This window comes from Ambystoma mexicanum, chromosome 4p (assembly GCF_040938575.1).
Source record: "Ambystoma mexicanum isolate Mex_15411 chromosome 4p, UKY_AmexF1_1, whole genome shotgun sequence".
Classification (NCBI taxonomy): domain Eukaryota; kingdom Metazoa; phylum Chordata; class Amphibia; order Caudata; family Ambystomatidae; genus Ambystoma; species Ambystoma mexicanum.
Window position 1 is genome coordinate 83,854,037 of NC_090927.1, and position 14,714 is coordinate 83,868,750.

At 46.7% G+C, this 14,714-nt stretch overlaps 1 protein-coding gene across 1 annotated transcript in view; it reads right to left on the bottom strand.

The window, feature by feature from the left end:
* LOC138452541 (uncharacterized) overlaps positions 1–14,714 on the bottom strand; it is a 418,730-nt gene that overhangs the window by 258,600 nt on the left and 145,416 nt on the right. Inside the window, exon 5 of the mRNA XM_069604986.1 lies at positions 979–1,137. Coding sequence (XP_069461087.1) covers positions 979–1,137 — 159 coding nt within the window. The remainder of the gene's footprint in view (positions 1–978; positions 1,138–14,714) is intronic.

Below are 14,714 nucleotides of genomic sequence, written 5' to 3' on the forward strand. Positions count from 1 at the left end.
ACAGACCTGTTACTCATACTACTGCACTACTGTTAAAAGATGCCAGCCGTATCATTATTGATAGTCTTTGCTCGTCGCAGTGATGATACTGATAGAACACATTGTTGTCATATCGATATATTCACTAGTCCATCTAAAAGCCCTTCCCAAGCCGATGGCGGCCATTTTGCATGGTCTGTTAACCCCTTAAATGCTAAGTTATCAATGCAAATGCAAGTCTATGGAAATAGGACGAGCACACTCGTCTATAGCACTAAATGACTGCTGCCACGAGCATGCCCACGTCTTCTCTGTGCAATGGTGATTGTAATCAGGGGGATTTCAGGCTACAAAGCCTGTTTAAGCCCCTGCCAATACAGTACCCTTAATCCGGCTCACCGTTTATGCGCTTTGCAGGAGGCATCACACGCATCCCTGTGGGGATTCAGCAAGCTCAAAAAAACAGGTGCATTCCACAGGGGTGCCAGCACCGCTGTGCACATGGAAACTGCACATAGATCACCGGAAACTGCACATAGATCACCACTGTGCACACGGAAACTGCACATAGACGGAGCTGTACGTGGATTTGAAGCACGGAGCGCCTGGGAGAGGTAGAAGCAGACTTCAGGCTCTGTCTCTCACCCTGTGTGTGCTGTCACGTGCTCTGTTGTGCATCTGTATTGGTGTATACCTCTGTAAAGCACTCAGTTGCTTCTCGAAGCTCAATAAATACCATAATAATAATAATAATAAAACGTATGAATACGGCACAGATTGTCACTTGCTGCCAGTGAAGGGTGATCTGGCCTACTTCTGCCTCATAATGGCCCTCACTGTGTTTACTCATCGTATTCTGGCCTCAGGGATAATGTCCTCAGTTAGAGTTCAGGTCCTGGCTCCTAGTGAGCACTCCGGCTAATCCTCTCACTGCCCGTCCCCTTCTCCCGCCCAGGACCCCACGACATGTATGAATAGGGACCTAGGCTGCTTCTGTACCTTGCAGGGGCTTCCTGCACTGTGGACTGCAGCCGGCGTCGCAGCACTTCTGGTCATCCTGGCATTCCTGGTCTGTGGCGCATTCGTTCGTTGGCGGGGCAGGGAAAATGCATGCCGGTAACATGGGAGGCAACGGGCACGAGCCACTCTTTTCTGGAGCTGAGAATATAAGGATTAATCAAAACAAGACAAATTCTGGCAAATGGAAGAGAAAGGAGTGTGTGGAGAACAAAAGAATTCAATGTACCACGACATATCAGCATCACATGAATGTGTGGGATAAAGTAGGTAAGCAAACCGAGGCATTCCGTGACCATAAAGGGGAAAGCGGTGCAGTGGGACGATAGCATTCATAAGGTATGGGGCGACTTCCAAAGTCCTTGTTGAGTGGCATTAGAATGCTTACATCTCACAAGAACTATGCACGCACCTACTCCTCCATGCTCACACACTAGGGTGGGGACCTCTCTACAAGCTCCACTGGAGGCACCACTGTAATGTTTAAGCTTTAAAATACGTATGTAAGGTCTCCAAATCCTTATTGGAATCATCAACCATGGGAGTGAAGCAAACAAGGTCTCCTGTTGACATTTAAAAATATCACCTGACATTGCTGCAATTAGATAAAAGAAACAGAACCGGTGTGCATTTTGATTGGAATATAGACTGTGCGCTCTTGGCTGTTGGGGTGAGATGGGCCGGATGTGCTAAGTAAGGACTGGGAGTATCTAAGACTTCATAAAGGTAGGTGTTCCCTAATCGGGAAACACTCCTGGTTTCAATACATACAAAGTTTTAAAAGCTTCAAAGCATTACCTAAGAGACGCAAATTACTATTTAACATATCGCACAATAAGAGGCAACCAATTCTGGCGTCGAGGATACCATACACAACAAACGCCTTACACCGAGGACTCAGCGTTTCCGATTATGGCCATTAACTGAGCTGAACTATAAACAAACTTTAGAAACATGATATACTGATGGAATGACAGAGCATGATGTTAGGCCTTGTGCTAGTTTGATGGATTTTCCTGTATGTGCAGGCAAATAAATAGCCAGTGGAAACAGTAAACAGGCAGCAAAATCGAGTTCAGGAGGAGAATGCTTAATGTAAAACTCTGGCTGATGCTGGCCTTTCATTGTGGTGTGCGCTGTTCCATCTAGTCCTAAACCTGCCAGGAGAATGCCCCCTTTTAGCAGAGTTACATCTTGAAAAGTTTTGAAAACATACAGCATTTTGGTGATGTTTGTCGTGATAGCCCAGGGTTGATGGAGCGCGGCTCGCCGTCTGCTTAATGAGGGTTGAACAGAAAGCTTTTCAATGAAAGTTCGCTATGTGTTTCTCGCTTACACAGAGCACTGTGTCAAGCCGACGCACAGTGTTAAATGTACTGTCTGCCTGGATAATGACAGAGGAAGCAGCTCCTTCTCTGTTTCAACTTCCGTGTGCAAATCGCGCATGTTAACTGTATAAATATGACATTCCCTCTAATAAATCCTCCCAACCCATGCCGGCCTGCTTACCTTTGCTTGTAATCCAGCAAAAGATAACCTGCCACGACCGACACCAAGAAAACCTTTGTAACATCCTGCTCTAAATATCCTAGATACATGCTAAGAGACAGTAAAGAGCGTGAAACAAGCTTGCAGAGCAGCAAACCACACAAATGAATAAACAAGCATTGGCAAAGCCAACAGGATTGGCTTGCATACAAGTATTAGGCATTTGCAAAGCACTGCTATTAGATGCCTAAGTACTAGCACTGGCTACCATCAATGGCCAGTTAATACCACTACGGCAGTGCCTGGCAAGTGCATTTCCCATGCCTCTACAATAGCTCAAACTGTTGGCATTGCTTATACTTGTTTTTCCCAGTTCCTGGGAGGTACAGAGCCAACTGGCGATGCTGGTACAGGCGCAGAGTAGGCTCAAAGCGGAGCTCTGTGCAGTTTGAAGGTAGCATTTCAGTGATGCTTTACTTCTTTCTGTTTTGGTTTTGGTGAATCTTTCTGGCGTAGCTACCCCCACCCACGCACACCTTCTCCTTCTATCTCTCTAGCCCCACCGAACCTATACCCTCTATTCCCCCATCCACGTACCTCACCTCCTCTCTCATCCTCCTCTCACACTCTTGCGTTATTTCTTACCCTCTCACTTGCACCCTTTCTGGCTCATATTTCCTCTTGCTCATCATCAGTGGCACCCTCTGTCAATGGCTTCCTCCCTTGCTCTATTCCCCTTCTCATTCAGCACCGCTTATCGCATCGTCCCATCAAACTTTGCACTCTCCTCCTTGCACCCTGGTGCCTATAAATGCAACATGCAAAGAGCATATGAACACCAAAAGGATTGCCAATGCTTTTTAAGGAATGCTGCTCAAGTACCCGCACTTTCAGGCAGGACAGATGTACATAATTATAGGAACAGTAACTGCACTTCTCAGAAGAGCTCCTATGCTTATAATGGCGCAGAACCAACATTTGCTGCCAAGAAAAGAACAAAAACACTAAACAGGGACAGTGTTTGAATATATTTGTCCCGCTGTGTTGGCATGTATGTTGTACAATGGCGGGCAGTGTGTGTAGCCTGCATTACTGTCTCAGATTTTAGGCCTACCAGTTCTTCAGAGGCACGGCCGGTTTATTGATCTCCTGATTCCTATATGGGATATTCTTTTAAGTCACCAGTAAAGCTGACGCACAGCCATTCAAAAGTCAGGGAATCCTTGCTTACTACTGGAATTTCTTCCACCTTAGGGGCCTTCCAGCCATGCAAGCCGGTTTGTACATACAGCTCAGGGGGTAACTGCACCTGCTGCAGAGATCTACTTTTAACCTGCAAGTCTGGGGTATATACCCTTTGTGTGTCTCTGCAGAGATATATGTTTAATATGCAGGCTACAAGTTGAAACCCAGCCGAGCCGATGTGCCTTCCACTTATCCAGCAGTCCTTTAATGGAATTCAATAGCACATTAATGCCGATGCTGCTATCCCTTTAAAAGGATTATATGTTAGTAATTATCAGAGACTAAATACATGTACTGGGACAAAAGCAACATGTCACAGCAATGTTACCACATTTAAGGAGAGTAAGTGTACGTGGCACCACCTTCTGCTGGTAGAGGTGGTGAACCGGCAACCCAACCTGCTCCACCTACCAACATGGAATGCAATACACATTATGCGCCACCTACCAACATGGAATGCATCACATTCTCCTCCACCTACCAACATGGAATGCAACATTTTCTGCTCCACCTACCAACATGGAATGCCTCCCATTATGCGCCACCTACCAGCATGGAATGCATCACATTCTGCTCTACCTACCAACATGGAATGCAACACTTTCTGCTCCACCTACCAACATGGAATGCATCACATTCTGCTCCACCTACCAACATGGACTGCAACACTTTCTGCTCCACCTACCAACATGGAATGCATCACATTCTGCTCCACCTACCAACATGGAATACAACACTTTCTGCCCCACCTATCAACATGGAATGCATCACATTCTGCTCCAACTACCAACATGGAATGCATCACTTTCTGCTCCACCTACCAACATGGAATGCATCACATTCTGCTCCACCTACCAACATGGAATGCATCACATTCTACTCTACCTACCAACATGGAATGCATCACATTCTACTCTACCTACCAACATGGAATGCAACAAGTTCTGCTCCACCTACCAACATGGAATGCATCACATTCTGCTCCACCTACCAACATGGAATGCAACACTTCCTGCTCCACCTACCAACATGGAATGCATCACATTCTGCCCCACCTACCAACATGGAATGCATCACATTCTGCTCCACCAACATGGAATGCAACACTTTCTGCTCCACCTACCAACATGCAATGCATCACATTCTGCTCCACCTACCAACATGGAATGCAACACTTTCTGCTCCACCTACCAACATGGAATGCATCACATTCTGCTCTACCTACCAACATGGAATGCATCACATTCTGCTCCACCTACCAACATGGAATGCATCACATTCTACTCTACCTACCAACATGGAATGCAACATGTTCTGCTCCACCTACCAACATGGAATGCATCACATTCTGCTCCACCTACCAACATGGAATGCAACACTTCCTGCTCCACCTACCAACATGGAATGCATCACATTCTGCTCTACCTACCAACATGGAATGCAACACTTTCTGCTCCACCTACCAACATGGAATGCATCACATTCTGCTCCACTACCAACATGGAATGCATCAAATTCTGCTCCTTTTGATGTCCCCCAGCCCGGCTGTAGGTGTTCTGGCCAATCAGATTTACAACCACTGTGTTTATCTTATAGCATATGTTAGCCATTTATATTGGAGGACACACCTGGGTTGTTTTGTGCATTCTGTTCAGTTTTGGTGGGTGGGCTGCACAAAGAGTCAAAATTGACACAAATGCAGTGGTACGCCCAGCATCCGCCTCTTCCAACTCTTGAGCGGAATGGGATGTCCAGAGCAGGGATAGACTTTTAAAGGCACAGTAGCGGCACTTGTGAGCAGAATCCCTCTAGTCTTTCTGAGACAGTTCTGCATGTTTCAACAGGCCTTTTAATATTTTAATGGGGCAACAGTCTGACGTTTCAGCAGAACTGCTGCAACCTTAATTGTAAAAGGGCAGTGCTGGCCATTGTGAGCTGGGCTGCTGCTGTACTTAAATGGCCCGTGCCATGTTTTCTTAGGAGAGATGTGTAACCTTTAATAGTGTATTGTTGCTTTCAGTATCAGCATAGAGTCCCCCATACACAGAATGACTATGGGATATGAAATCCACTGCGAGGGCCTTAAGGCAAGAATGAGACACACTCTGCACCGTGACCTGGGAGAATACCACTAAGCCAGGCTAGTCTGGTCTACCAATTCCCCCTTAACGCAGAACCTCTAGAGATCACATCTGAACTCCCACCAACGCCCGGCCCTCCCCCCTCTCACAACCCACTCGTTTTAGAATCAGACATCTCTAACTCCTACTGCTCGCCTCGCAGCATGCAGCGATCAGTGCTGGTGGGCCACGTTTTAGCTCCCCTGCACCCCACCCACTGCCTTAAACCAGGCAGCGGCGCTAGACCTTTATTGTTATGTGTATTTGTGCGCGACAAGGTGCAGGAATGAGGCAGGGGGTGTTGATAAACAGACCCAGAAGAATGGGGACTATGTGTACGCAGTGCATTAACCCCCATTGTAATCAGCCTGCAATGTTTTTATACTTAACAGTGTGCAAATGGGGCAGAGGCTGTGCCCCTCTCATCCACCCCCTGCACACATGGCCTTGAGGTGCTGCACCTGGGCAGAGAGGACCTAGGGGCCACTTTGACTTACCTTAAAAGTACGGTAGTAGCTAAGCTGAGTCTGCTGAGGTCTCTCAGGAGGTCGAGTCGCAGCAGTCGGAGAGTCTCACTATGTCTCTCTCCCACCTCGATACACACGCTGTCAGTCTCTCAGGAGCACGGGTCGCTGCCTCGCTTGCTTCTCCAATCTCCTTCGTTCTGGAAACTGCGTGATGCTGCGCAGCAGTGCACTGCGCACTCAGGACACGTGCAGTATGTTGTTCCCTGGCCTGGGCAGGGCACACTCCAAATGCGCAGGCGCAGGGGTGGAGGGGGCATGCATGAGCGAGCAGAGTTCTTGTTTTACCCGCTGCTGTAGCTTGCAGACAGTCTGAAGTTTGCACACATCACAGCACAGACAGGCTGCAGACCATATTTTACACGCTGCAGAGAGAGACACAAACTGGGGGGATAAATGACATTGTATCCACCCACTTAAAATTGTGGGGGGTTTTGTTCCACCTGCTCCCCCATGTCCTACACCCATGTAGCCACCCATTGCGACGACAGCAGCAGCTAAAGAGCAATATCGACCCATTGCGCCCACAGCAGCTGCTAGAGGGCAATATCCACCCATTGAGACCACAGCTGCAGCCGCTAGAGGGCAATATCACCCATTGCAACCACAGCAGCAGCAAGAGGGCAGTATCCACCCATTGCGACCACAGCAGCCACAATAGGGCAATAATCACCACAGCAACAGCTTAGAGGGCAATGTCGACCCATTGCAACCACAGCAGCGGCTAGAAGGCAATATCTACCCATTTCGACCACAGCATCAGCAAAAGGGCAATATCCACATGTTGCGACCACAGCAGCAGCTAGAGGCAATATCCACCCATTGCGACCACAGGAGGAGCTAGAGGGCAATATCCGCCTGTTGCGACCACAGCTGCAGCTAGAGGCAATATTCACCCGTTGTGACCACAGCAGCAGCAAGGGTGCAAGGGATGCTGCGCATAGGAATACCTATACTTCCTCTTCCTTCCTTGGATGATTTTGCTAGCTTCTGATTTTAAAGCTAACTCAAGCCCTGCAGTAACAACCTGTGCCCGAGGTTCCTGGACTTCTTCATGCTGAGACTGCATCATGTTCCACATGTAGCCGCATACCTCCTTACACAAACTGGTAAATGGTGTAGGATGCCGGTCTAGTGTGGTGGTGTTGATACATTTTGCATTCCAAAAGGGTAAACTTTGTTGCTGATGCCACTTCCTGGCATTGGGGGCCCACTCAAGCTGGTGCTCCCCAATATAAGAAACACATTTGGGCCATCATTTTCTGCAAATAATGTGCCTTTGTCTGACTTCAAAAAGGTACCTTGGTTCTCGCTGGGGGACAGGAGATCTTAGTTCTCGCTGGGTCGCTGGGGGACAGGACATCTTGGTTCTCGCTGGGGGACAGAAGATCTTAGTTCTTGCTGGGGGACAGGACATCTTGGTTTTCACTGGGGGAGAGGAGATCCGGGTTCTTGCTGGGGGACAGGACATCTTGGTTTTCACTGGGGGAGAGGAGATCCTGGTTCTTGCTGGGAGACAGGAGATCTTGGTTCTCTTTGGGGGATAGAAGATCTTGGCTCTCACTGGGGAACAGGAGATCTTCCTTCATTGTTTACAGCTCTTCTTCTAAAGACCACTGAAACCTTTTTCAATCCGAGTCAGGTGAAACCATAAATACAGACTCTCAGTAGGAAACAGCCTGAGGGCAATATCCACCCAATACGACCCAATACGACCACAGCAGCAGTTAAGGGGCAATATCCACTGGTTGCGACCACAGCAGCAGCTAGAGGGCAATATCCACCCATTGCGACCACAGCAGCCACTAGAGGGCAATATCCACCACAGCAACAGCTAGAGGGCATTATCCACCAATGCAATCAAAGTAGCAGCTAGGGGGCAACATCCACCCATTGCGACCAGAGAAGCCGCAAGAGGGCAATATCCACCACAGCAACAGCAAGAGGGCAATATCCACCACAGCAGCGGCTAGAAGGCAATATCCACCCATTGCGACCACAACAGCAGCTAGAGGGCAATATCCACCTGTTGCGAACACAGCAGCAGCTAGAGGGCAATATCCACCACTGCAACAGCAAGAGGGCAATATCCACCACAGCAGCGGCTAGAAGGCAATATCCACCCATTGCGACCACAACAGCAGCTAGAGGGCAATATCCACCCATTGCGACCACAGCAGCAGATAGAGGCAAAATCCACCTGTTGCGACCGCAGCAGCAGCTAGGGTGCAAGGAATGCTGCACATAGTAATACCTATAGTTCTGCTTCCTTCCTTGGATGATTTTGCTAGCTTCTGATTTTAAAGCTAACTGAAGCCCTGCGGTAACAACCTGTGCTGGGGTTCCTGGCCTTCTTCATGCTGAGACTGCAGCATGTTCAAGATGCAGCCGCATACCTCCTTACACAAGCTAGTAAATGGTGTAGGTCTAGTGTGGTGGTGTTGATGCATTTTGCATTCCAAAAGGGTAAACTTTGTTGCTGATGCCCCATCCTGGCATTTGGGGCCCTCTCAAGCTGGTGCTCCTCAGTATAAGAAAAACAATTGGGCCATCCTTTTCTGCAAATAATGTGCCTTTTTCTGACTTCAAAAAGATAACTTGGTTCTCAATGGGGGACAGGAGATCTTAGTTCTCGCTGGGTCGCTGGGGGACAGGAGATCTTGGTTCTCGCTGGGAGTGGAGATCCTGGTTCTTGCTGGGGACAGGAGATCTTGGTTCTTGCTGTGGGACAGGAGATCTTAGTTCTCGCTGGGGGAGAGTAGATCCCGGTTCTTGCTGGTGGACAGGAGATTCTGGTTCTTGCTGGGGGACAGGAGATCTTGGTTCTCGCTGGGGACTAGAGATCTTGGTTCTCGCGGTGGGTCAGGAGATCTTAGTTCTCGCTGGGGGAGAGGAGATCCTGGTTCTTGCTGGGGGACAGGAGATTCTGGTTCTTGCTGGGGGACAGGAGATCTTGGTTCTCGCTGGGGGACAGGAGATGTTGGCTCTCACTGGGGAATAGAAGATCTTGGCTCTCACTGGGGAACAGAAGATCCTCCTTCATTGTTTACAGCTCTTCTTCTAAAGACCACTGAAACCTTTTTCTATCCGAGTCGGAGGGAACCATAAATAAAGACTCTGGCTAGGAAACAGCTGGAGGGCAATATCCACCCAATACGACCACTGCAGCAGTTGAAGATCAATATCCACCGGTTGCTACCACAGCAGCCGCTAGAGGGCATTGTTCTCCCATTTCGACCACAGTAGCAGCTAAAGGGGAATGTCTACCCATTGCAACCATTTGTATCTGGGCGCATATAGCAGTCGTTAGAGGGAAATAGCCACCCATTATGACCACAGCAGCAGCTAGAGGGCATTATACAGCCATTGCAACAACAGCAGCAGCTAGAAGGCAATATCCACCAATTGCGTCCACAGCAGCCGCTAGAAGGCAATATCTACCCACTGCGACCACAGCAGCTGCTAGAGGGAAATGTCCACCCATTGCGACCACAGTAGCAGCTAAAGGGCAATGTCAACCCATTTTTTTTATTTTTTATTTTATTGAAAAACTACAGTTTTAACAAACAGAAAAAACTTTTGTTTCAAGGCATTGTCACATCATTTCTATGCAGCAGACACCATGGATTACCGGCCTCTCTATGAGTTACTGAGACTACATGATGGAATTTTGTTTGTAGTCCAATGGAAACTTTAGAAGTGCTGTTAGATAGTTTACAATGGCACATACATGTTTATTGTTTTGTCCAGAGGAAATCAAGAGCCACCATGTCGCCATATCCCTATCCAGAGGTGCGAAATCGCCTAGGTAGGCAGAGCGATGATAACATAACGCTGGGCAATTTAGAATTAAATGCTTCAGTGATTCCACTGAAGCGGCACAGAAGCGACATAGATTATTTTTTACAATGGGATGTTTCCTTTGATATAGAATTTCCTTCGAGTTCAAGATGTTTAAACGGAAACGTAGGAATTGTTCCCGATAAAAGCGGGTATAGCAATGAGTCAGATATTGGGCTTGGGAGTTGAGTTTTTTGTGTGCATTGCCTAGCCATTTAGAGTTTGCCATTGTTGTCCTTTTCTCAACATTGGCGATCCATGACCATGCTTCAAATTTTCTTTTTGCAAGTTTGGGGCGAGAAAATAGGTCGAAGTTATTAATTTCTGCAGCCACGATCCAGTCTTGAACTTTTTTGTGCCATCGATCTAACATGCAACTGGAGTTTGGATCACCAATAAGAGTATATATTTTGTAGGCTGGCGCCCCACTCACGTCTTTTATTTTCCGCCACAGCAGGATGGACTTCCAGATCATATGGGAGAAGAGCGAAGTTAACGATAGTTCGTGGCGTATCAAAGTGATTGAGACACAGTCCGGAAGATTCAGAACACGTCTCCAGAGAAGCCCCTCTAGTTGGTTCCATTTTTGCTCACTAATATTCCAACCGGCTTCTGTGCCGAATGTTAGAATAGGGACTACCTTTTGAAGGTAGAACATTAGTACTGGAGTTAGCGAAAATGTTCTAAAGTTGTTATTAAGCTTTGCCGCTTGGAGTGCCAATCTTGCTGCTTTCAGTTTTAGAACATTTAGCCACTGCTCTTCACAGAGTGAATTGTTAAACTGGACACCCAGATAACGAGTTGATTGAGGTTAGTCACTGGCCGCCAACAGCCCAAATAAATGCACAATCTTTTTTGCTGGTTTTGGAACCTATTGATAGGATTTTCGTTTTGTCTGAATTGATTACTAGTCCGTTAATAGTTAGGTAATCGAAAAGACAGTTTAATAGCCGTTGTAGGCCAATCTGTGTTTTATCGGTCAATACCAGATCATCTGCACATGCAATATAGCGCACAGGAGACATATTTACTCTCGGGGGAAAACAGTGTCCCTTTTGGAGATGATTCGGGAGATCTGCCAGAAATAATTTAAACAAGTCAGCGGCAAGCGGACAGCCTTGCTTCACTCCTCTTGTGGTGGAGATGCTGTCAGATAAGTCTCCATTCTTGCTAAGGCGTACTCGAAATGAAGTGTTCGCGTGAAGAGCCATAATTGGGGTGAGAATATTCGCAGGACAATTCCATTTGATTAATTTTGTCCAAAGCAGTTCACGATTAATGCCATCAAACACTTGATTCATGTCAATGATGGCTAGATGCAATTTGGTTTTTTGTTTTAGGGCATCGAGTTTCAGAGCTGTTAATATAGAGAGATTTACGTCCACTCCTGTATCCTTGGAAAACCCTGTTTGGCGGACATCAAGAATTCCTGCTTTTTTTGCCCAAGAAGCCAGTTTCACTCTCAGATTGGATCCAAAAAGTTTGCCAATGCAATCTAGGAGGGCTATGGGCCTATAGTTTTCAGGAGCATCCCAACTGCCCTTCTTGTGAATCAAGATCACAATTGCAGTGAGCCAAGACTCTGGCAATCTGCGTGCACTGGCAATATTTTGAAAAAGGAGCTCAATGAAAGGGGCCCAGATTTGTGGATTTTATTTTAGCATCGCATTGCTGATCATATCTGGACCAGCAGCACTCGAATTTTTGAGCATCTTGATGGCGTCCACAATTTCAATGTGCAACATTTCGACATCCCACGGCACTGGTTTGCTTCAGGAGATGACATATGGTCCTTAAACTGACTGTTAAAAACTGCCGTGAAGTGTTTACACCAGATATCACCAGGGATCGTATTCTGCATTAAGTTTGTACTTATTGATGGACCCATATTCAGGATTTTCCAAGTGTCTCGTGTATTCTTGGTAACCAACAGTTTCATCATGAGTTCTGCACGATCTTGCTCGACGATGAGTCTCTGGTATCTATACCAATTTCTATATATTGCTCTTCGTCTTTTGACTTCATCGCGCACGATGTTCCAGGAGACTTTTTTTGTTTTTTTAAACTACGGATGTCACTTCTTAGCTCTTTTTTTTTACATCCATCACTTTGCTGAACCAATGGTTGTGATTTGTAAGCTGGCTGGGTACCATGTTGTTTGTTGTTTTATGTATTGATAAAAGCGGCGTATACTCGACACCAATTGGCAGATTTATCAGATTTTCCGTTAAGGAGCATATCTTCTTAATGCTCAATCTTAAGCGATTGCCACTTGGGTGTGCCTCCACTGGCGCCGAATATCATAGTGCAGATGTAGGCGCTGGCAGTAGGCAATCTAGTTTTAATACCCTGTGATCGCTCTTTGTCGAAATTATGGAGTGAAGAGCGCTGGTTTTCTCTTCACAATTCCTGGAGACCCAGAAGTAGTCAATGATACTGTGCATTGAATTTCGATGCCATGTCGGTTGAGCCGGCATGTCACCTCGCACCCTCCCATTCAACATCACACAGTTATGCGTCTCCATTAGATTTGACCAACGCTCTTTCGTACCTAGTTCATCATGGGCGAGTTGGCAATAGATGTTAGAATGTGGATCACACTTAAACCAGGACCCGTTTAAGTCTCCACAGCAGATGATTGACAAGTTGTGATATTTCAGCATTGCATCATCCATTAGAGCATTTATCGCTGAAGTGAAGACAGATTCCTGTATTTTAGCTGGGTTCCAATAGCAATTTATCAATAACAGAGAATGAACAACATTTGAGTTTTCAGTCTGTGAGTGCATAATAGATCCTTGGACATATGGGTTTGGATTAGAGCAACTTGGACTAGACCAGTTTTGAGACAACCGTATCATGGTCAATAGTCCTGCACTCGGGCGCCCTTGTTTGTTTTTGATGGCAGGGTTTATCAGTGTAACAAAGCCATCTCTTATTGGTGCATCGCACAGCCAGGTCTCTTGCAGACAGATAGCAAAAACTTCATCCAAAGAGACCTCGAACTCCTGGAACAGATGATGGAACCCTCAAGTATTCCATGAGATAATGGAAGAGATGGCGTCCTGGTGACATAGTCATGGCTAGTCCTGAATTTGATTTCTCTGGTGACTAGCTTTTTTTTCCTTTTGGGCACTAGAGTCACCTAATTTCCCCTCAGAGACCATACTGTGACGTAGAGTTCTCACCTCTGCTGGATTTAGGTCAGCCGAACTAAAAGCCGGCTGATTGGAATTGGAACTCCGGGAATGCTTGTCTGGTTCAACCGAAATATCTAAACCAAACAGCAATAGATCCTCGGCAGCTTTGAGTAGCGTATTTCGCACTCCTGCAGCGTCAATGTGTAACAGCACGGCATCAGAGCATCGTTCATTCACATATTCAACGGTTTTAATGTCATCCGAGTTAATCAGTCGCAGAGGTGGAATATGTTTGAATAAGCGTAAAACGTTTGCTCGATCCAAGTTCAGCTCATTTTCTTCTTTGTGGATATTTTGTAGTCTCAATTTGCACTTATAGTTGTTTTGTCGCTGTAAATGTCGAGCTTGAGACCTCCATGTGGGACGAGTTTGCTGGTTGTGTTGATTTATGGTCAATTTTGGATTTAGACTGGATGTAGCATCCATGGAGTTTGAGTTATCTTTGTGAGAAGAGATTGAACGGCGACTATGCACTGCTTGCCACTTCAGTGGAGATCAGCATTGTCTTGCATCAGCAGCTTCCGAAAACCTCTGCCTCTCGGACAGATTTTCATCAATGGCACCCTGCGATATTTCATCATCGCTAGAGTTTGAATAAGTAGACAGATGGCATAAATCCAGTGAGTCCAATTTCACCGAGATGACTGAGGAACTATCGTCTGAGTTTAAACGATGACACTTGGCACCTTGTTTCAGGGGCGGCATTAATGCACTGGTTTGAGTTACTGTAGGACCATTCACATCCTCAGTGTTGCGCTTGAAAAGCCCCAACCGCGGGGGTGTAGTCAGGTTTCTGATGAACTTTTCCGTGGATGTATGAGCTGCCGGTTTTGCTTTTTTAGACGTAGTAGTTTGCTTCACAGTTTTGGCTTGAACTATGAGCTTGGATTTTGTGCTGGCTGCATTTGGTTGTGTAGAGCAGCCAGCTATGTCATTCTTTGCATGTCCTATGAAGATGCCAGCTATGGGTGGCGCACTTGCCTGAATATCAGCTTGTGTTGCGGCAGTTAATGAACTCGATGTAGCTTGAGATGGTGGTTCTGCATCCGCTACTGCTAACATAGCGCTCGATGAAACATGCTGGACAGCCCCAACCAAGCTGTGAGATGCACTGACTGCAGCTGAGTGGCAAGCATTTTGACTTGCCTCCAGCGGGACAGTAGTGCAATCATTTTGAAATGTCACTGAGGCAAAAGAAGCACCACCTTGCTTCTCTGCCTGCGGCCTGGAAAGAGCGTTCAACGGTGAGACAGGACTGTACTTATCAGCTTTGCACTGGGTTGAACTGTGGCCTGAGTTGA